The sequence below is a fragment of the Penicillium diatomitis genome (assembly GCF_028827545.1).
Source record: "Penicillium diatomitis strain IBT 30728 chromosome Unknown utg000003l_segment0_segment0, whole genome shotgun sequence".
NCBI lineage: Eukaryota > Fungi > Ascomycota > Eurotiomycetes > Eurotiales > Aspergillaceae > Penicillium > Penicillium diatomitis.
The window spans coordinates 452,192-474,378 of NW_026623175.1; the positions used below are offsets into that span (position 1 = coordinate 452,192).

General features: G+C 50.5%; 8 protein-coding genes across 8 annotated transcripts; 4 read left to right on the forward strand and 4 right to left on the reverse strand.

The window, feature by feature from the left end:
* Nucleotides 1–1,921: 1,921 nt before the first annotated feature.
* N7539_002408 (SAGA-associated factor 29 family protein) lies at nucleotides 1,922–3,115 on the reverse strand (the record flags this gene model as incomplete). Its single annotated transcript, XM_056932011.1, has 3 exons — nucleotides 1,922–2,207; nucleotides 2,279–2,792; nucleotides 2,941–3,115. 3 exons carry the CDS (start codon nucleotides 3,113–3,115, stop codon nucleotides 1,922–1,924), a joined length of 975 nt encoding a protein of 324 aa, XP_056791970.1.
* A 1,209-nt stretch (nucleotides 3,116–4,324) lies between these two features.
* On the forward strand, nucleotides 4,325–5,987 carry pmi1 (mannose-6-phosphate isomerase pmi1; the record flags this gene model as incomplete). Its single annotated transcript, XM_056932012.1, has 4 exons — nucleotides 4,325–4,355; nucleotides 4,413–4,433; nucleotides 4,487–4,900; nucleotides 4,984–5,987. The coding sequence occupies 4 exons, from the start codon at nucleotides 4,325–4,327 to the stop codon at nucleotides 5,985–5,987; spliced, it is 1,470 nt and encodes a 489-aa protein (XP_056791971.1).
* An 817-nt stretch (nucleotides 5,988–6,804) lies between these two features.
* Nucleotides 6,805–8,425, forward strand: N7539_002410 (putative 6-hexanolactone hydrolase; the record flags this gene model as incomplete). The annotated part of the gene is made up of 4 exons (XM_056932013.1): nucleotides 6,805–7,019; nucleotides 7,226–7,449; nucleotides 7,585–8,168; nucleotides 8,291–8,425. 4 exons carry the CDS (start codon nucleotides 6,805–6,807, stop codon nucleotides 8,423–8,425), a joined length of 1,158 nt encoding a protein of 385 aa, XP_056791972.1.
* A 615-nt stretch (nucleotides 8,426–9,040) lies between these two features.
* N7539_002411 (putative Coatomer subunit epsilon) lies at nucleotides 9,041–10,395 on the reverse strand (the record flags this gene model as incomplete). The annotated part of the gene is made up of 5 exons (XM_056932014.1): nucleotides 9,041–9,149; nucleotides 9,220–9,458; nucleotides 9,543–9,678; nucleotides 9,752–10,131; nucleotides 10,189–10,395. The coding sequence occupies 5 exons, from the start codon at nucleotides 10,393–10,395 to the stop codon at nucleotides 9,041–9,043; spliced, it is 1,071 nt and encodes a 356-aa protein (XP_056791973.1).
* A 485-nt stretch (nucleotides 10,396–10,880) lies between these two features.
* N7539_002412 (uncharacterized protein) lies at nucleotides 10,881–11,549 on the reverse strand (the record flags this gene model as incomplete). The annotated part of the gene is made up of 1 exon (XM_056932015.1): nucleotides 10,881–11,549. One exon carries the CDS (start codon nucleotides 11,547–11,549, stop codon nucleotides 10,881–10,883), a length of 669 nt encoding a protein of 222 aa, XP_056791974.1.
* A 1,236-nt stretch (nucleotides 11,550–12,785) lies between these two features.
* Nucleotides 12,786–13,530, forward strand: N7539_002413 (uncharacterized protein; the record flags this gene model as incomplete). The annotated part of the gene is made up of 2 exons (XM_056932016.1): nucleotides 12,786–12,873; nucleotides 13,169–13,530. The coding sequence occupies 2 exons, from the start codon at nucleotides 12,786–12,788 to the stop codon at nucleotides 13,528–13,530; spliced, it is 450 nt and encodes a 149-aa protein (XP_056791975.1).
* Nucleotides 13,531–13,932: 402 nt separating this feature from the next.
* On the forward strand, nucleotides 13,933–16,662 carry N7539_002414 (uncharacterized protein; the record flags this gene model as incomplete). The annotated part of the gene is made up of 1 exon (XM_056932017.1): nucleotides 13,933–16,662. The coding sequence occupies one exon, from the start codon at nucleotides 13,933–13,935 to the stop codon at nucleotides 16,660–16,662; it is 2,730 nt and encodes a 909-aa protein (XP_056791976.1).
* Nucleotides 16,663–17,866: 1,204 nt separating this feature from the next.
* Nucleotides 17,867–18,720, reverse strand: N7539_002415 (uncharacterized protein; the record flags this gene model as incomplete). The annotated part of the gene is made up of 4 exons (XM_056932018.1): nucleotides 17,867–18,162; nucleotides 18,235–18,322; nucleotides 18,450–18,653; nucleotides 18,703–18,720. 4 exons carry the CDS (start codon nucleotides 18,718–18,720, stop codon nucleotides 17,867–17,869), a joined length of 606 nt encoding a protein of 201 aa, XP_056791977.1.
* Nucleotides 18,721–22,187: the final 3,467 nt, after the last annotated feature.

The window sequence follows — 22,187 nt, forward strand, 5'->3', positions numbered from 1 at the left end:
ACAAGATCGAATTGTCTCTTTCTTCTTTGCCAGAAAAACCTGTGGCTTTGAGATGAATCAATTTCCAAGAAACTAACGCACAACATATATACACACCTATAGCTATCCACCAGTCCTTGAATAGAAACTCAGTCTGCATTCTTTCCATTCCCTTCTTGAATAGAAAGAAGACGCACCCTAGTGCAAAGTTGCAAACAGACCAATCACAGGCCTGCTTTCTGTCCGATCAGAGATGACGCGCATGTATGCCTGAGGCAGCATATTTCCCCGGTCAGCCAAGACTAAACTTCGTGCCAAAACGTCCGGCAGTAGTAGTAAGTTTTCTGTGATAGGCTGTGGAAGCACGTTTCCATTATTACAGTTCTCTGTCATCTGTTGATGATATCGTCCTGTGTCGCGGAATGGCACCGGTCACGAGATCAGCGGCCAGGAGGCTCTTCACTGCGTCGACCTTGACTCCTCCAGCCCTAAGAGACACCTGAGCTTCTGGAAATGATTCTGCTCCAAACAGACATGCGCACTCTTCTGACATCTTGTCTACGTGTCTGTCGAGACTGGCGTGATCTAATCATCAAGTCACCATCGATTCAAAAAACCCTCTTCTTTATCCCAATCAAAGAATCCGAACGGGCGGCAGAAAAGGTACCCAATCCGCTGCTGGCAGAGATGTTCCCTACCATTTTTCCTGCCAAGGACGACCCAGCCCCACGCGAGTTTCAATTTTCCGATTGTGCGATGACCAAAGATTTCGCAACTATGGAGCGGTTTGTCTGGAAAGATGCTAGCTGGCATAGGATTCTTGTGCACCAACCTCCTATTCCAGAGCTTGGCCTTTTCCATATCGATTTTACCAGGAGTGGCGACCGTGTTCACTGTACCAGTATATCCGTTATTTTTTGCAATCCATCTAAAATTGGACCTATTTCCCGGCTGACATGATGTATCTAGGCAACTCCGAAGAACCAAGCGAACGGAGGCGAGGGCCTCCAAATGGGAAGGCTATTTGAGATCTTACTATTCGATTCGCCCATTCGAAATGGAAGATTCCCGTCTTCATACCTGTGTTGGTCAGCAGATGAGCCGATTTATTTGTACTCGAGATATGAAGTCAATGAGGACGCTTTTCATCGAATGCTAGGCCAATTCGATCTGGTCCTATATACCACGCAAGTCATCCAGGGCATGATGGGAGTCTGGGGTGATTCTAGTGCCGACAAGGGGACCAGGGTAGATATCATTAAAGCCTATCACGACCATGGCTTAAATGTTGAAACCCAAGCAGAAGAGATAGAAGCCTGTACAATGTTGGCGGAGGAGATCGAACGACCGGAGAGAGATTGCGAATCGGAGGAAGCCGAATGGGAAGAGCTTGATGAATCACAGGGGAAATGTTACGTGCTAACCTTAGAAGGCCAAGATAAGTTTGTGTATTCAAAGAAGCTGAAGGTTTCAAAGCCAGAGAGAAGAGAAAGGAAAAGAGGAAGGAAAAGAGGAAGGAAAAGAGGAAGGAAAAGCTAGTGGGGTTTTGTAATGGCAAAGTCGAAGAAGGACCTTAGCCCGGGGAAAAATGGGTCGTATCCATGGAAGTCACAGGGAGTGAGACGATATGAAAGACGCAATGAAAAGATTTAGAGGTGACAAGGTAGCTGGGAGTTACAGAGGGGCGGACAAGATTCCAAGTGTCTCTTGCTGCTTCCCCCCGCCCTCAAAAAATAGCTACCTAACCAGTGTGATCATTCTTCAAGGAATCAACGTACAGTACATATAGACCTGTGTAACTATATATTCTTCACCTCATGTTGTAAACTTCATCAATATGCACATAATCACATAACTCATGTATCATCCTTTCAAGTAGCGACTCGCTTTGGGTATCATTGTCACATCATATCGTAGGGTTTCGGCGGCCGGCCATCAGAATCTACTTGGTAGGTATTTCCAAGACAAATCGGCGCTCAGTCTCCATCTCCTTGTCATCTTCTTCGCCTTCGAACTTCAGTCTGTAGGTGTCTTTCTTTGATCCCATGACCTCTGCTCTGTAGAATGTCGTTGTGTCGGGATATCGCGCAAGGACCTGCTTGCCGACAGGGAAAGAAGGTAACGGTGTACCAGCTTGGGGAATAGGGATGAGCGACGACGCGGTCGTTCGGAAGACAGCTCCCTCTTCGCCGTTTTCGTTGGGCTCGGGATCTTGGACATCGTACCACCTGTGAGCCAGTTAGATAGGGAACCTCAAGAGCTCGAGCTTCGGTGCGCTCTGATTGGGGATCCCATGTACCTTTTCTTGGACCCATCCCCGGAGATGTTCTTGATGATGCACTGTATGCCTTCCCCTTCGACACCTTGCTTGTTCTTGTTGTGTTTGAAGACAACCAAGGCTCCGACGACCAGCAAACCACTTCGTTCCGCCATAGTACCCTTTGTCCCCTCCGAGCCTTCTTCAATTTTCACTGCAATCCCCTCACTTCGGCCATCGCGCGCATGATTGCTCGACACGCTCATGCTGCGCGGAACTGCACCCTTGGGTCGGCCAGACTTGTCACCGCCAGACGCACTCGCCGAGTCCATGGCCGAATTCTCCATTTCGCCTCGCTTCTTGCGGGATTTTGATAATGCAGCCGACCGATTCGATGGAGCTTCCGCTTCAGAAGCTTTCCGTAGCGCGGTCAACAGCTCCAAGTTCTTGACCACATCGCAAGGCTCGTCCACCATAATGGCGCGCTCTTCCTCACTGAGTCTCTGGCTTTGTCGTAGCCACTTGTCCAGTTGGTCGTGGTCGGAGATTGTTGGTTCTATATTTGAAACCCATGTTCAGCCGTTGCCTGGAGCAGGTAAAGGTATAGTGCGTGTGGCGATCAGCAAGACGGACCACCCCCGCATCGATGGGGGCCATCTTCTTCGATCGTCGATCCGGGGTGCGACTGGTGGAGCATGACCTACTGTTCCCTTCGCGGGTGATCTTGTCAACGAGAGTTTTGATCTGGGCAGAGATTGACGCTTGTTGGTCGAATTTCTCTTTAGATTTGCGAATGTCCTGGCAGATGCGCGTCCACAGCTCCATCTCCTCGTTGTTCCCCAGCCCGTTATCACGAGGCCGTGGGCGGTTCCGAGACATCTTTGTAGTTTTTGTGGTCGACGGATTGTATGCAGAATGCAAGGTTTACTAGAACGGTCTATATCTCTGTCAAAGAAAACCGGTATGCAACGATCGAGCAATGGAAAAGCGCAGGGATGCGACGATGATTAGCTTGAGGGCGGTCGGCTCGGTAGCTTTCTACCCGCACGTCTGGACTTTGGAGCCGACTATTGAGACGACCAATGATGATCTGATACAAGCAACAGCCGCTAACCGAATTTGGCTACCGCCTTCGGGACCCTTCTTGGGGTGCTGTTTTGCATTCCATCGGGTCGTAGTCATGTGTTAATTGGTAGCATACCGGGCCGACTTTTACCCGGCCGAATGCAATACAGCGGGTTCTATTGTTGGAACTTGATGGCCAGCCGAGTCCGCCCAGCCTAGTCCCTCAAGGCGTGTTGCAATAGACTGATAGAGCAACATGATCCAGTATACCGAGGACACGAATGCTACAGTGGTAACACGAGTAGTTCCTTAACAACGTCCACAGGGTGTTCGTGGTTCCAGTGATATTGCAGCTTTCGGCAAATCGTTACTTATGCAAAACATGGCCTTTGAATTACTGCACCGGTGCACTCGCTGTATCCGCTGTTTCTCCAATCCAACAGCTACACTATGTAGTCACTACTCAGTACTCACTTTGACTATAGTCATAGAGCATATATCTGGGTACACCCAATATTTAGGTCGGGCCCTTTTCCCATCCCAATCCAATATGGGATATTTGACAAAGTTGTGTCCATCTCAATCTTTTTGAGCCTCCGATACTTACTATCGGTGTCCACGTCGAAAGCACCGATAGGTGCCCCTCCGGATGGCACAGTCGTACCGAAGCTGACGGTTGCGGACAAGAGACGGAGACAGGTCGTAGAATCCTCTCGATTGGGTTATGAGTCCCTGAAACTTCACTTGATGAACCTCCATCATAAGTAGGGTCGAACCCTTTTTCGGCCTTCTTCGGCTCTGAATTTGGCGTGTCCGCTCCTTGCCTTCAACCCAAGCCCGTGTTGGTCACGGACCCTGGACTGATTCGCCGTCACCGAGAGCCTAGGCGGGGTGTACCTAACAGCAGCCCCAGACAGCTACGTAAGAGTGAAAACATTACGCGCAGCTTTTGATCCATACACTTTTTTTTTTTGGCTTCACTTCCCTCTCCTTTTCTTTTCTTCACTCAACGTCCTCTTCAACATGCAGATTCCATTGCTTCGCCTACAGTGCGGTAAGGGTGTTGTCTTTGGCTCATTTCATACAGTTTCTCTTACTAATCAGTCGATAGGCGTCAACAGCTACGACTGGGGTATGCTTAAATCAGTACTACACAAGAATGCCCCGCACTAAATACCGTCATAGGCAAGGTCGGCCACGAGTCGGCAGCAGCACGTTATGCCGCAACGACAGCGCCCTCGGATTTCACAATCGAGGCCGAGAAGCCCTACGCAGAGGTAGGACCGTTTCGTTCTCGTCGCAGACCGGCGATGTTGGGATTCAAGCTCGGTGGGCGCAGACATGCTGACCGGCTTCAACAGCTATGGATGGGCACACATCCTTCCCTGCCTTCCAAGGACCTCGAGACTCAGCGGTCCCTTCTCGATCTCGTGCAAGACAATCAGGCTCTGATGTCGATCGACATTACCGAACGATATGGGGGCAAGCTTCCTTTCCTGTTCAAGGTCCTCTCCATCCGCAAGGCCCTGAGCATCCAAGCCCACCCGAACAAGAAACTGGCCGAGCAGCTCCACCAAAAAGATCCAAACAACTATAAAGGTATGCATGTGAATACAAGCCAGAGCGCTGTAGTTACGGGAGAAAACAAAAAGGTTGCTAACCTGCTTTGCCTTGTGTCATAGATGACAACCACAAACCCGAGATGACCATTGCAATCACCCAGTTTGAGGGTCTTTGCGGTTTCCGTCCCTTGGCCGAGATCGCTCATTTCCTCCAGGCTGTTGCACCCCTTCGCAAGCTGGTGGGTTCGGAGGCTGCCAGCAAATTTGAGAAGACGATCCGGGACAACGAAGAATCGAGCGACGAGGAGACGGTACAGAGGAACAAGGATGCCCTTCGGTCCCTATTCACAACACTGATGGAGTCCAAGTCGGAAGACATTGAGAGCGCCGGTAAAGATCTTGTCTCTCTGGCAGAGAATTCGCCGTCCCAGTTCGGTGTCCTTGCAGACAATGGGGCCACGAACCCCTCCAACCCCGAAGAGCTGGCCAGCATCATTTGCCGGCTGAACAGCCAATTCCCCAAAGACATTGGATTATTTGTCTTCTTCTTCCTCAACTTCATCAAGTTATCCCCCGGCGAGGCCATGTTCCTCAAGGCTGACGATATCCATGCCTACGTCTCCGGAGATATCATTGAGTGCATGGCCTCGTCTGACAATGTTGTCCGAGCTGGATTCACCCCCAAATTCAAGGACATTGACACATTGACGCAGATGCTCACCTACTCATACGCACCCATTGACGAGCAGAAGCTTACTCCCACTGACTATCCCTACGCCACTCTCAACGCCGCCGCCTACTCAAGTGGCTCATCCTGCCTTCTTTATGATCCGCCAATTGAGGAGTTCAGTGTGCTGAAGACGGACCTCAAACGACCGGGCGCCAAGGTGACGTTTGATCCAATCGATGGCCCGAGCATCCTGATCTGCACAGGCGGCGAAGGCCGAATCACTGTTGGCAGCAAGACCGAGGACGTTAAAGAGGGTCATGTCTTCTTCATTGGAGCCACGGCCGAGTGTGTCATCGAGAAGACTGGTAGTGGCGATGGCGATGAAAACGCGTTCACAACATACAAGGCGTTCTGTGAGCTTACTGGTAAGGAGGACATGACCAATGGAAATTGATGCGCTCTGTTTTGTCTAATGGCTGGGAATGTCAATAGGCTCTCGCCATTTGAGTGCAAATCTGTGATGTGACTCGGGATCAAACATCTGGTGAGATCGGCCTTTTGCACATATTCAGGACGCATTCTCTTGTGTTGTCTACGTAGGGGAACAATCCTGATCATCATAATGGCAATAATTGTCTTGTATTGATTCGATCCTGCATCCGCGCCGCTCATGCTCATGGCTTGTAGCATAATCTCAGCACTCTACAGTTTACAGGGTTCTCTCAGCACTCTGTACTGTCACAATCTTACAATTACGCGTTGGCTTCTCTTGACAGCATATTTCACTGATGCTTCGATGCCACCGTGCCTTGCCAGTTTCTGCATGCAGCCATGCACTACTGTACTAAATCAGAGTGTCTCTGCTCTTTCTGTAAATGTGCCCCACTGCCCATCCGAGCCGAAGACCGAGGCAAAAGGTGGAGACATCATTGTTCGCCCTGCGCAAACGCTTCCCCTCATGTTCCACTTGTAGCAAATACATACAATCGCAGTGCTGCAGTCTTTGGAAAGCGGGGTACTGCATACATGATGATGGTGCATAAGGTAATTTACTTCCAGCCTCCAAAGCACTCCCAGTGGTTCATTACAGCACCCCGGGCTGATCAGCACTTTGGTGCGGGGAAGAGCGTGCGCCCCCAAGTTCTCCCGTGTGAAATCGAACTGGGATCGAGACTCGAAATCAGCTGAAGATAATATCGATCAAAGCACTCACTCAACTTTCCTCGTGTTTCCCATCCTCTTTGATTGTCGATCCATTTACCCCCTCCACCATGGCGGATGTAAAATCTACCGACCAAGTCCCTCAGCTTGGTTTCTGGGAGAAGGTGGATCTACCCTTGGGCCAGGCAACTGTGCTGGTTCATTCGCTTTTTGCAGCTATCACGGGTCTTTTCCGGGGCCAAGGTAGTCCGAAGGTATTCAGTCACCATGTCACTGCTGCGGCGATCCGGACAATGGTCGATCGGCTGTCAGTTCGTCAAGCACAGTAAGTGTGGGATGAGGAAACTTGTTCAGATGGTTTCGTCGAGGAAGCTGGTTCCGTGAGTTCGTATGAATGCAGGGACGCACCAACATCTCTGCGCAAGCTCCATATCCACCACAGATGTAGATGTCGCAAGGCTCAAGGAGAAGAACTACCTAGGTGGTACCTACTAGGCCAACTACTTTACTAATGCCAGACTCTCCCTACAGATACATGAGCCCGACCACGCCGCAGTCATATCATGCTGTGGTGAAGCGAAGGGGTTTGCAGCCGGAAGTTGTGAAACTTCCCCATGATACTGAAGGCTACTGGATGGGAAAGAAGAGTGCGAAGAATGTCATTATATACTATCATGGTGAGCCGGAAACCCTCCCATCACCCCCCAGACCCACTGAGGTCTACTCCATCAAGATACAATCGTCTATCTCTGCTCGTATGGCCCGGAAGAATGACCAAAGAATCTTCCATTCGCGGGTGTAACCTCTTCTCCGCGACTCCTCCCAAGTGGGATTGGAGTACAAATGTCCGGGTTCTCAAAGCTAATCTTTTCTACTTTGTGCAACTCAAGGTGGTGGCTTTGCGATGGCGGCGACAGCCGCGCACTTTGATTTCTGGATTGACCTCATTCAGGTGCTGAATGACCAAGGACATGATATTGCCGTCTTCTTTCCCCGATACACGCTTGCGCCGCAGGCGACCTACCCTACGCAACTACGTCAGGCAGTCGGTGCTCTGCGATACATCCTGGGCGATGAAGGACGGGACCCGTCGACCGTGATTGTCGGGGGTGATTCAGCAGGGGGTAATCTCGCGATGGCTCTACTGCTTCACTTATCGCATCCTCATCCAGAGATCGATCAGATCAATCTCTCGGCCTCTTTGGCAGGAGTGTTTGCCTTTGCGCCCTGGGTCAACTTTGACCAAGACTGGCCTTCGTACAAGACCAATGCTTACAAGGACATCATCACTGGGAAAGCACTGTCGGAATGGTCCAATGCCTATCTTGATGGCAAGCCAGGCGACAACTGGAGCGAGCCCAGCCGTGCCCCGGCAGAATGGTGGAAAGATGCAAAGACGGAGCGAATCCTCCTTCTCGCGGGCAGCGATGAGATTCTGCTTGGGCCGATTGAAGATTTTGCGAAGAAACTCAAGGTACGACTCACATTTTCACTCCCGTGGAACTGTTTTCTTGGGAAGATAGTGATGTTTCTTTCCCACGGTTCGGTCTCGATGAGGATCAGTGTGGATTGCCCAGGCGCTAACCTCAAGTCTAGTCGGTGTTCCCGCATACTACTTTTGTCGTCGGAGATGATGAGAGTCATGATGCGCACCTCTATGTTGCCTCCGGATCCAAGGAGGGAACTCAGACTAGTCGGGAGCTTCGTCGGTGGGTTGCAGCCCGCTTGTGAGAGAGCTCGAGATGTTGTCTGAGGCATCGAATGGAAAGATGAGCCGGTGCCAGCCTGGGTATCAGTTGAATGATGACCGGACGAGTGAGATGATGCGATGGACAGATTCATGTGATCGAAGTGGTCGTCGCGCTTTTTTAATTGTGATATAGGTAGATGGAAAGAAACATCGCCATGAATTTTGCAGAGTGATGAAATTGATCGTGCCGCAAGCACAGCTACCTTGGTAAACCGCGCGAATGCAGATTCATGAACATCTAACAACTAGGTGGTGGTCTCCGTCAGGGTCGATACTAGATAGCAGTAAGGACCGCGTAATGCATTGCCGATCCGAGGCCAATGTGGGCGCTGACACCAATCTTCAGAGCAGCTTTTCAGTGCTCGTCAGCGAGCAGCAGGACTCAACAATATCCAACGAAGCTGCACTAGCCCAGCTGGATATATCGGTCAAAGAGAGTAAACAGAGCTCGTGAAAATCCGGCTTCGAAGGAAACAATAACTGATCATATTAAATCATGACATGTCTGGCTAGTGGCTACTGGATAGGCCCGCAATTCTAAATTATTCCTCGTCTCTCCAATACCTAGATAACGGTTCAAAGGACGGTGTCCACACCTACGAGGAAACCTTTGGTGAATATTTTGCAGCCGCCACATCAAACAAGTCGCTCTTTTCTTTGATGTCAATGAGGAGTGGATGAGACGAGTGAATCTGGTTGAGTTGACTATAGGAGAGATAATGAGAATTAGCAATAGGCCCTCGCTTTCAATGCGGAAGCATATAAGGTAACGTACGCCTCAAGTTCTGCACTGGGCTTGCCTGCCAGCACGTTCAAGACAATTGTATTCGCAATTATCTCGGCATGGTCCGGGTATTGCTCTAAAGCGGCGGTGAGAGCTGCTTCGGCTTCAGGGAGACGACCAAGGTGGAGCTCGGCCACGGCTTGGCCGACGATGGAGAGCGCAGCGGATGTGCTCGGGGCGGACGCCAATTCTTCGTAGACATAGAAAGCAGATTGGTATTTTTCGCCGCCCTGTTGGAGACCATCCAAAGCAGTCAGTGACAGGTCTCAGCAATAGCATATGGTGGTGTATAAGGACGGGACGGTTATCCTTACAACTCGCAGGCCAACCCACGACTCAGCCAGGTTTACTAGCAGGGAGTCCTGAGCCCAGCGCTTCGCAGCCTGGACTTCCTTGAGGGCAAGATCGGTGCGATTCTGCTGGAGGTGAATCTGGACAATCAGAGCTACCCTGTTTACCCGGGGGAAGTGGTCAGTGTTCGAGTTGTCATGCAAAGGGAGCTAGCTGGTGACGGAGCACGTACGCCTCCAGGTTATCCTGGTGCTTGGACAGCAGACTCAGCGCATCTTCGCTGTGCCCCTGGGCCTGCAGCACCGTGGCCGCGAGTACTTGCACCGTATTGTTCTCTGGGTAGTTCTCGGCGAGATCCTGGGCCAATTGCAGGGCGGCGTCGGTGTCGCCCGCAGACTGCTTTGCGAGGGCCTTGACGGCCGCGAGATCGGGGGTATCTTCTCCGACTTCCAGGGCATTCTCTGTTTGACCGAGTGCAATCTGGGCGCGGAGCTTCAGTACTCGGGCGGGGAGCTGGTTCTCCGTGGAGAGTGCGGTAGTGTCGAAGTCGACCACGTTCTGGTATTGACCGGAGTGGAAGGCATTGTGAATATTGAGGAGCTCTGGGGGGAGCTGTTGTTAGTAAGGAAGCCGCTTGGGTGAGAATCCCACGTGGAATATTTGACGTACCGCCCTCTGTTGAAAAAGGATCCATTTTGTGGTGAATTGGGCTTGAAGTGATGGGGTACAGTACTCCTGAGGTTGCGGTGTTGATGTTCTAAGACGCAATGGCATGTTGGCGTTATTGTGGAACAGGAAAGTCGGCCGACTGGGGAAGGTAAGCCGACCGCCAGGGCTCGCTCGACATCGGTTGTTGAACGCCCCCAGCTTCCACATTTGATGGAGATTGGACTTCTGAAGGATATGTGGGCTAATTATTACAGATTTTGAGCCTCGGGCTGGCATTACAATTCATGAGTCGTTCCAGATTTCCCTGTCCTCTTCACAAGCCGGGAATTTCAAAGCCAGATTAAATGTGAGCTACAGTACCAGGCTACCAGCAGGCAAGCTGTAACTGGTCGCTAGCAGGTCATTAATCTCCTTACATCACGCGGTTCATGTTGGTTATTGGCACCGTCACTGTGTCTTTTTGATACTTGATCCGGTTCATGAGACCTGTGTCCTTATTGTGATAAGCTATAAATACATGACCATTCGTATATCCCAAAATTCACTCGACCACCGAGGACATGTATATCCAGTGCCTCGATCCTCACCACGGGCAACAAGCTTCTCAATCAGACGGGACCTCAGCGTCATACTCGGGAAAAATCCAACGAATCTACAGCCCAACTGGATACCTCACCAGCTCAATCAGTGCCTCAATCTCGACTTAGCTTTCGTCGGATCTTGCGGTACTTTTCGGCACCATGAGCTGCCGCTCTGTGAACCTTGTTGGCAATCAACTTGCCAATATTGTGCTCACTCTTTGGCTCAGAGCCAGAGCTTGCAGTCGAGGACGAAGACCCGGCAAGAGGCGTAGGGAGAGGCGTAGGCGCGGACGGCTCGGGAACTGGGTCACTGAGCAGTGGAAGAGGTAAAAATGGGCCTTCTCCCCGTGGGTCGATGTAGATTCGGAGGCGGTCCCCCGAGCAAGACGCATGTGTCTGAGCCCGTGATAAAGACTGGCGTTGCATCTGGGTCGTGCAAGGATATATTTGGTCGTACAGGCTTGCCAGTGAGTCGCCTGCGACCTTGTGTTTGGGGTATGGAGGAACAGCCTCCATACGAAAGGATGAGAGATCCAAGCCGTTGAAACTCTCACCACTCTCGTCTTCATCGAATTCCCATTCGATGGTATAGTCGAGGAAGGGCTCAAAGCCGTCTTCCTCCTTCCAGGCGCTGGTGCGTGTCTGGACACGAGCAGCTCCTGGGGGCTCCGTAGACGTAGGAGCAAGTCGATGATTCTCGGAGAAGTCCGAGTCCTCTATCGAGAGGGAGGAGCCCTGACAAGGGCGAGAGGGTTGGTGAGATTGACCAGTTCTGTGCATGTATGTTAGAAGAAGAGAAGCCATCAGAAGTGAGGACGAAGATCTTACAATGGGTCGAGTCGAGCTTCTGCTTCGACAGCATCGAGCCATTTCATCATGGCTGTATGCGAAGGCCGGGCTTTGACGGACATTTGTGAAGACATCGTGAGATGATGCCCGTATTTGTCCGAAAGAGAGGGTGGAAGGTGAGAACAGACTATTGAGACGAGCAGCAGTCTGTGGAGAAGGAGGTGGCGATGAGACGGAGATGAAATCTGATGAGAACTGATGGATAGATGACTATCACGACTGTCAAGGACCAAACGAGGCACGGTGAAGAGACAAAACAGAGATGAGAGATCAGTGAGGTTCAGTCATCTTCTAATAGTGAAGCGCTGAGGACCTCTTCTGCCATCAGAATTCGTCATTGTACGAGATTCTTCAGATCAGATGTGTCTTTCAATTGACTAGACTGGCGAATCACTGCGTCTAGACCTCCTCTATAGCGTCAAATTTGCAGAATTCCATGACTCAATACGGCAAGGTCCAGTGTGCCCATGGTCCCGGGGTTGAGAATCCAAAGTTCAGAGAATGGTATCCAGATTCGTCGTCGGCACCCATCAGTACGCATATTATCGTCCAGATTAAATCGCGGACTGTACGTACATGATCACAAGATGGGAATTTGATGAACCTGACCTTACTTTTGCAGATTGAACAATGAACTCAACCAATCATTAGAAGCTGTACGCTTCTGCATTGGACTCACTGTGTTGTTACTAAGGTAAAGCCACGCCGCGTTCCATTCTGGCAAGTAGTCGATCCATGACGCCATACTTAGCGGGATATAGGCGAAGTGGAAGTCTTCGTATTGCACATGTCGAATCTCAGACCACTAGTCCACTCCATCAGGTTCTTTCGTTTCTGAGATGGAGACAGAGAACGCAATAATATCAAGTCTGAATGACAAGTGAGCACTCGGTCAGAGATCACAGTATCACAGCTGTGATAATGATTCTCGGCCGACCTCGTTTATCGCCAGCGAGTCCTTCAGTACGGGGCTACGTTCAGTAGGTGTGAGGTAGGTAATTATTAAAGAGCTATCTCCTTATCTGAGAATGTTATCCAGGATACACTGGATAGATAAGAAAGGAATAGAGATCAGTTATGGCCTATCTAAAATTTCGGAGGTCCACTTGACGAGCCAAGGCGGATGACAGCCCTATAGTCAGGTACACCACTAACACTAAGCGGACCATGGGAGAAAGCATCGACGAAGATATCATCAGGTCCAATGTTTTGATCAGTATCTCACAGCACCAAATTGTGTTGCGGTTGTGTTCATGTACGTACGTTCACTAAAGTGCTAAGTCTTCCCAGGCCACGATACCTAGGCCTTGAGTCTACCTGTAGATGAAAATAGAGGTCACCCAGGTCTTCACGAGCCTTGAGTATAGTCTTCTTCTTTCTCTTGCTATTATTTCTGCATACTCTGAACGATTTGCATTTGCCAAATACTTCTTGATGGGAAGCAGTCTCTATGTGAGTCTAGGTAAGACTTTTCAAGAATTCACGATGCTCGGTAGAACAGGAAAGGGCTCCGCAGAAAGTCTTTCCCCCTTTATCCAATTCAAAGCCAGTCCCTGTCGAGGTCATGGGCAGCTTCATGAGCCATGAGGAATCCTGTCATGGTGAGAACCTTCAAGACCAAACTCAGTGTCATAGGGTAGATCCCAAGTGGACAACGTTCCTGACCGTCATGTTTGCATCCGGCAAAATCGGGCGGTTACTCCTTTGGGATCCCGCTAGTGGGGCTCTGACAGGCCTCCCCACGAATGACTGCCATCGAGTTCTCTTTCTGTACAGCCTCAATGATGTATCGCGCAGTCCAGAATCAACACCTACCCTCGTGTTCCCTGACTCACATTTCGCCTGCGGAAGACGCACGGCTCTAGCCCGAGATATGAGCAATGCCGCTAAGTTCAATCCGTTGCCCGCCTGAACTCTGATGTGTCATGGATGTTTTGGTGTGGTCGCACGGCGGGTGATTGGTCGTGATGGCCAGCTCTTTCTTAGCTCCATCATGGGATGATCAACCGGTGACTCGCTCTCAGCCCCTGAGAGTTTCATCCCAGTCATCGCATCACCAGTACCGATCATATTTAAGGAACGGTAATCTCCCTCATAGACAATGGGAAACTTCCTTCAAACAAGGCGATTAGTCAATCATCCGTCGTTTGCTCGTCATTCTTTTCTGTCAAGAAATATCCTACAACGTCCACGCAGCCTACACACACCCGTGACATCTCCAGATCAAGCTGGGTTGAAAAAGTTGCCCTCCGCCATAAAGACCTCAAGCAAAGCATCACAAGCCCATCGGAATTTCTCCAGCAAAGTCAGAGCCATGGCGATGTCGGAAGCTCTTCCGCAGACTCTCAAGTCCATCACAGCGGTCAAGATCCAGGAGATTGTCAAGCAGCGCAGTCTCTTTGATCAACAAAAAGCAGAGATTCTCGCAGCGGCCGAGGCGGCCCCCGATCTCCGCACTCGGGCTCACGCGCTGCTAGATGGTCTCTCCCGCTTGAAGGGATACCCCAAGGATTCTCTAGACAGCGATGACATGGACCTGGATATCGACGAGGAAGGGGATCACGACGTCGACAATGCCGAGCTCAAATCCCCAGGAATGGGCCAACTCCTCCAAGTAGATCACACCAACATCCGCCGCTTCTTCCTTCAGGGCCGCTACGATCCCTCAATTTCGGAAACTGTGCTGAATGAGTGGATCTCACGCCTAGAGACAGACATGCGGTTCCTGGAACGTCAGCACGATCATGCGTCCTTCTACAGCAAACTCGTGACGGAGTGGCTGTCTAGCCTGGACGAGAGCACAGCGAACAGTGACAAACTACTTGGGGATGATGCGCCCTCCGCCCAGTCGCAAGATAGCTTCGAGAAGGTGGGCCGAGCCGAAATGCACGAGCAGCGTGCGCAATGGGAGTCCTTGGTCTTTCAGGATGACTCTCAAGCCGACGCAGCCTCAATCGAAGCTTATCTCGACGGGCTTTTCAAATTCAGTCAATTGACTCGTGAGTCCCTGAAGAAAATTCGTGAGTCAATGCAGAAGTTTGGCAACGAGATGTCAACCAAGGGAGAGTGGTTGACTGCAACGGATCTCAAATGGGTGTCGAAGGCCGTTTTAAAGGGAGACCAGTTGATGTCCGCCAAATCGGCCATCCTGAAAGAGTTCATGCGCAATGAAGAAGTGTTGCAGGAAGTAGCTGACGTTATCAACATGCGCCTCGCCTCTCTCGAGACCTGGTCCTGGGGCGAAGCGGGTATTCCGGTGGAAATGCGGCGTCAACTCAACGGTAAATACCGTGTCTTCATGGATGCAGAACTTCTCGACAGTCTGATGTTTCAGTACTTGGGGACGAAATGGGCTGTCAAGTTTCGACAGGCGTTTGTGGCGTTTTACGAATCTCACGCGTGGGCCTCGGAAGACCAGCCTATTCCCAACATGAAGGAACATCTCGAGAGACGGCAATACTTCCTGGGAGACGCTGGCCAGGCCCTTGGGAAAAGCATCGCCGGGGCACGCAGAGCGAAATACAAGAGCGAGTATTTTATGAGTCAGCTGCCCCGCAGCATAGACGAAGGTTTCCGAAGCTACGATGACAATCAGCAACAAAAAACTGCGCTGGACTCGAAGCATTCTCTCCTTCACATGCTCATCACGGAGTCACTGCTACAGAAAGATCGCCATGGACAATTCACCGCGATCAGGTCTGACTTCCAATGGTTTGGGCCCTCACTACCCCACAATACCATTCTCACCGTGCTAAAGTACTTTGGGGTCCCTGAGACGTGGCTGAATTTCTTCAAAACCTTCCTCGAGGTTCCTCTCAGTTTTGTGCACGACGGTTCAGCCGCGACTACTCGCGTGCGCAAACGTGGCGTTCCAATGAGTCAAACCCTCTCCGATGTCTTTGGAGAGTCAGTCCTTTTCTGCATGGATTACGCGGTCAATCAACATACCAATGGCGGAATCCTGTACCGGCTGCATGATGACTTTTGGTTCTGGGGTGCCGAGAAGCAGTGTGAAGTCGCATGGCGGTCGATGACCGAGTTCGCCAAGGTGATGGGCTTGCAGTTCAACATGGAAAAGACGGGAACTGTCCGGATGGGCGACATCAAGCCCCGAGAGGACTCTCTCCTCCCCAAGGGTGACATTCGTTGGGGGTTCCTGGTCCTTGATGCTGAACAAGGAAGATTTGTCATCGATCAGGCACAGGTGGACTTGCATATTGAGGAACTGGACCGACAGCTGTCTGCCTGCAATTCCATCTTCACCTGGGTACAGGCATGGAACGGTTATTTTGGACGGTTCTTTACCAACAACTTTGCTCGGCCTGCGATGTGTTTTGGACGTGACCATATCGACATGGTTGTGTCGACACTCGGTCGCATTGAGCGCACTCTGTTCGCCAAGTATCCCAAGTATGCCATGGCGGATGAACCCGGCATGACCAATTACTTGCGAGCGGTGATTTCTCGCAGATTTGGTGTTCACAATTTGCCCGAGGGAGTCTTTTACTATCCAGTCGAACTGGGTGGTCTTGGCCTGCTGAACCCGTACGTCAGACTGCTGGCCATGCGTGAAAACATCAAACAGACACCACAGCGACTTCTCAAGAAGGCTCTAATTGGTGAGGAAATTCAATACCGCACGTACAAAACACGTTACCAAGCTCGCGGTCCAACTCCCACGAAGACGATCAAGGCCAAGGGTGGTGAACCGGTGACGTTCATGCCCTTTGAGGAATACATGCAGTACCCCGAGCGATACAGTTCTCACTTCATGGCCGCATACGAGGAACTGGGACGGGTGCCGGACGAAAAGGGCATCGATGCAACGGCCAGCTTCATCAAGAACCAGATGGGACTCAAGCTCAGCAAGTGTTCGATCAGCCCGAGTTGGGATAAGATGACTCCCTACTGGCGCTGGGTGGCAGAGTTGTACCATGACGAGATGGTGCATTATTATGGAAGTTTGGCGGCTGTGAACCGAGAACTGATGCCTTTGGGGGTGGTCAAGACCTTGAAGGATGGCCGCTTCCGATGGCAAGGTTGAGGACTTATGTACTAAATACTGACAATGGCGTTGGCGGATGATGTTTGCAACTACAATTGTGCTAGGGAAGGACCATGATCACGATCATACTGCTGAGAATGCAGAGACTTGGAGATTTGATAGGATGGCTTCAATGCTTCGGGAATTCGATTTGGAAACAAGCTTCCTCGAGATCAGGCTTATGTGAATAGCTCTGGTAGCTAGAGCCCAGTTTGCAGATCAACTTATTTTATCTACTAGAAACCCAAAATCAAAAAGGACAAGGATCCCATTGCTTAACAGTCCCGCATACATCATTCATGAGTTATCAGTAAGGCACTAGGTGTTTGAAATTACTAGAAGGTAGTTGAAATGAATGAACGAGATGCTCCTTTGTTAAGGTCATCATCATGAACCGTTGATACAGTCTGAGAGAGCTTGGGTTGTCCCGATGAAGACCTCCGGATTCTGACTCTTCTATTGCGCTCACAGACACGTCTCATCAAGTGTAAGTCTGCCACGTTTTAGACCTTGTATGTTCTGTCTCTATTCCCACACATCTCCATCCGTACGCCTTGAATCTAAGGCAATATGACCAGTGAAGTGACTACAATGATTACACATTAACAGATCACTATTCCATGCACGTGAATGGCTCAACTGATATAGCATGCATATGGCACGGGCTCCTCTTACAAAAAAGGGTGGCAGAGCCGTAGATCATACACTAAAAATAAGGACCACGTTCGCAATGCATAGGTTTGCCGATGTAGACTGGGGCTCATACTAAACAAATCCGAGATTGGGAAGTAGTCATTTACTTGGTAGTACTCCGTAGAGTCAGTTCTTACAGCTCTTACCGATTACTTCTAGTATGTGCTACCTACTCAGTGTTCGGATGTCGGCTTTTTTCCCCGTAATTTGCCGATGATAACCTCCAGTAGGTTGTAGACGGACTTGTATGATAGATCCGGTTCTGACCGCATTTCCTTATCAAATTACTTTGTTTCGAGCAAGTCGTGGTAGCCCTGGCTTATCCCATAGCCAGTGACGGAGTCCACCCCAGATTGGGCAGTCTAATCAAGATATGTGTTTTTGCATAGACCAGTGGGTTCCGAGTCTACGGTACATGGATGTTAGATGTTTTTTTTGGCTCTCGCTGCATACTAGACACGACGGTCTTCGCAAGTCACCAGTCATAGTCGTCAGATTGTTATCATCTCACTCAAGTAGCGAATGGGCCGGGAACGCCGTTTCCCATAGTTTGGACCACGAGTTGTTCGCCGACCCGGCCGCGGAAGAGGACGGATGCCAAGGCTGGATTTGGTACAACAGGATGGACTGGCTGGTTTATGGCAGACGCGTCCAGTCCGAGGGGGAGAGGGAGAGACTGTTTCTGGAGAGGTGCAGAGACCACGAGGACGAAAGCGAGGTGGTGATATGATGGAAGACGACCGCTTAGTGTGGTCATATCCATGATCAGGGATGGTCCCGTGACGGTGTGAACAGTCACAGTCATGCCTACCAAGGCAGGCACTGAGCTGATTGACCACTGCTACTACACTGAGTACACTCCAACCATTATGACCACACTACTCCTTCTCTTCTTCTTCTTCTTCTTCTTCTTCTTCTTCTTCTTCTTCTTCTTCTTCTTCTTCTTCTCCTCCTCCTCAATTATCGTCTGTATTGAGGCACATCATTATTAAGTGGGTTAAATATGGATTTCCTTCCAGCTGAGTTGCCGCATTTCCTGCATGTCAGATTTCAACTCTCCCTTCCACCTCCTCCACCTCCCCCCTCCACCCCACCACCGCGCGATCCTTCGATAGGCCTTCTGGAAGCCACGTTGTTTGCCGCCCGATCCCGAATGGATGTGGGGAACCCAGTCCGCCATGATGTGGATGTGGGAGAAGAAGAGGATCCAGGAGGTCGGTGCTCTGATCCTTCCATTTCAGCCCCAGACGATGCACTCCCGTGAACTGGTTTTGCTTTTTAGGCCACTGTGCAAACTTCTGTGATTGTGGTGTCAGTGATTAATGACCTGTTCACGACTTCACATACTCCCGCTAGAATTCTCATTTCGGTCGAATTCGCGAGTGCACCGCGGAGTCCTTGATCCTCCAACCTCCTCCGCGAGACAGACGCGTGCACGCGTTTTGGGCGATTGGGTAGTGAACCTCGGCAAAAGAAGCGTGGCTCGCATCACAAACATGAACTTGGCACTACTATCCGGCAATCTGCTCACTGACTGGGTGAAACTTTGAGTCCTCCCGTGGAGGCGTGGACTCGTCAGCCCCCGAGTCTTGACGTGCCGTCTGTAAGTATCACAGGTGTATCACAATTCCATCAAGGCCTTTTTCCACTGGGCTCGCCAGTTCTCTGATTCGCGGCCTTCTTATTGCGGGGGAGACTTGCTAGCGAACCACCATCGAAAGGGGAGAATGTGTTTCATTCACAGTAGTGAACCCAAAATCTCATTCTTCCGCTTTGTCACTTACCGGATTTCCCCTAAACCTACAAAGCTTTGCCGAGGGGAACCAAATCCAGGCTGGAAAGTTGGAAATGGCTCTTTCATGACTGGGGTACCAGTGACGATCCTCTGAGAGTGGTATTGTTGAGATTTGCGACCTCTTAAGCGAGACTTGAGACGTTGTGCGTCCGGAATTTGTCACAGACTGAATCTTGAGAGTTTAGCCAAAGCGCCTGCGCCACGATCGGTATTGCGGGGAATTATCGAAGAATTGGACTGTCAATACTCAACACAACTGACCGGTGGCTGTGGGCTACACGGTATAGGATGATGTATGGGAGCACCGGGTATAGTGAATTGTGGTCACTGGTTCCTCTCTTAGTATACGACTATACGTACTGTACCTGGGACACTACCTAGTCCTACTAGGTGGCAGGTAGGTAAGTGGTTAGTGTTACTGTATTACTAGTCAGTCACAAGTACGTACAGCACGATGGACTGACCTTGTCCAGTTAGGACGTACACCAGTATCGTCATATGGTGAGAACGTCGAGTCTTTTAGCGACAGCCACCATGAGCGATATAGAATACATGTCAATACTGGTCTTGTTCCCACAGCTGCACCAGCACAAGGAAGTCCAAAGGCAGCAATAGCGGTGGACAACTGGTTAGGCAGCTTCAGAATCTTCAATGGATGGTCACGCCTAAGCCGTGTAACCGCGGCGGAACCAAACATGAGAGCAAGAGTGCGTTGAGGACGAAGCATTGACCTGCTCGAGTGTAGTGAAAAGAGGCCATGGAAGTGAGTGATTCCATTAACAACTTTGTGGCACCGCTTTTCTCGTGATCTCAATTCGACGACCCATGCACCATTGCGGGGTCGAGTGAACAGCCATAAACCATGATGCCCGTCAGGGCATCACATATCCCGTCTAGCTAGGGCCAGAGGACATGCGTGTAAAAAGTCCCTTGTTGCACAGTCATTTCCTGATGGATTCATTGTCAGTTTCAGGGAACACACAGGACAGGAAGAACCCCCTTATCCTCCTTCTCTCTAACCCCTAGACAGAGTCATACTCGGCACGTCGTCCGAAGAGATTGTTGGTCTATCATGATTCATGGTGCACTGCAGATTCTAATTTGGCCTGGAGGCGGGGTGGTAGTGCAGCTGGGCAGCAGCACTGAGGTAACAGCATCTTGGAAATGAAGTCATCTCTCTCTTCTGATAGGCGGTTCAGGTGGAATGGATTCTATCCTGGCTCATTCAGCGGGAGAAAGAGTAGCACCCAGTGCATCGAGAGCATAACTCGGGACGGGTCACAGTTGCTGGTATTAAACTGGGAGCAAATGCTCGTACTCCAGGTCTTGAAAAGAGATAGTCGAGACCGAAAAACAAGATATACATGTAGTTGTGTACTGAGTGCTTAGTCTTACTACTTAGTACCTACTTGGTACTTACTTAATACCACTAAGCGGAAGTGGCGTGATCGTAATGTCATGACCTACACGGTCAGCATTGAGGCTCCCAACTCAACCCTTCTTCACGGACGAATAGTACGTAGGCGGTCCACGACTCAACGGCCCACGGAGGTAGACTGTGTCTCGTGTCCGGTGATTGTTGAAATAGCGACAGCTCGAATGGATTGTTGAATCCAACTATGACCCTGTCATTTGGCCCGCTGCGATAGAGTATTGAGTATTGACACCTCAGGGTTGTTCACTTGTTAGACATGTATAATACACGGCTGTGGACAGGGCTGTGCACGCAAGTTAAGCGGAGTAGCGGACTAAGTGGTCTGACTTTCTCGCCGTACTCAAGTAGACCATGGATGAAACTGTCACCTTCCCTTCTCCCCGTCTTCGTCTCAGCATACGACAAATTAGGAAGGCCATTGTGGTGGTTAACCTACCTGTCAGGCGCCAGCCACACTTTGTCATGACCACGCCATCGGGTCCAATCGAGGTCGTCACCACAAGGGGGACCAATTGTCCCGTGTCCATACTCCATACACCATTCACCATAGCCCATGATCATATACACTTGGACACCACCTTGGCTCCAGTAGTAGCGTCCAAGTGCAACTTGGAACGGCCTCCCTGTCAAGCCTCTTAGCCGACTAAGAGGTTTACTTGGAAGTTCACAGCCGGCCAGTCATTGCCAAGATCCAAAGACTCCAATATTATAAAAAAAAATACACCATCTCATCACCTCGCTGCCCGTGGCGGTCGCATTTACTGCTGGAGGCTTGACTGAAAAGAAGCTTGAATTTTTTGAAAAATCATTTCCTGACCCCTGATCGTCGGTGATGGATGTGGCTGGTGCTAGCTCGAGCTGCCGCCGACTTGCTCGACTGGTCGGAAACTGTGTTGACTGTTTAGTGTTTACTAGTTTAGCCTTTGACTTTGGCAACGGTCAAGGAGATTAAGGTTGGTGGTGTGACACTGAACATTGAGAGCACTGGAGCAGTGAGTCACTGACTGCAATACAATACCGACGGAAAGATGTCGAGTGCTGTATTCGTGTAACCATGTAATCTACCTGTGTAATGACAGCGAGTCGCGACCGGGGCTGTCGTACGGATGGCACGCTGTCGCCGGAATAGGGCAAGCCAATTACCGAGGACCTCCAGCACGTCTCGATGATGTCATCGATCGTCCACCGACGTCGTCGTGAAAGAATCAAGGGCGGTGAAGATGAACTGCCGGGACGAGGATTTCCTTTGGTACGGTAGTTCTGCACACAGGCTGGTCGGCGCGACTCCCCGGGCAAGTAACCCGGCCGAGTTGATGATATTACGGGACATGTGTATTGTGTAATATCAAAAGTCTTCCGAAGACTGTGGAACCTATGTGGAATTGTAGAGGGTTTCGCCCTCGACTCAACAGCCTGAGACCAATTATATATCATTATATATTTAATCAGCTGAGCTCCTGCAGCTCTGATAATCAACTACCAAAAAGTCTTCCAAGTAAAAGGGAGGAGCCGGCTGCATGGCACCGCGATGTAGTCAACATTTATTGGTGGTGCCCGTCTGCTCAGAACTGCGAGGGTTTCAACTTTCAACTCGTTTACTCT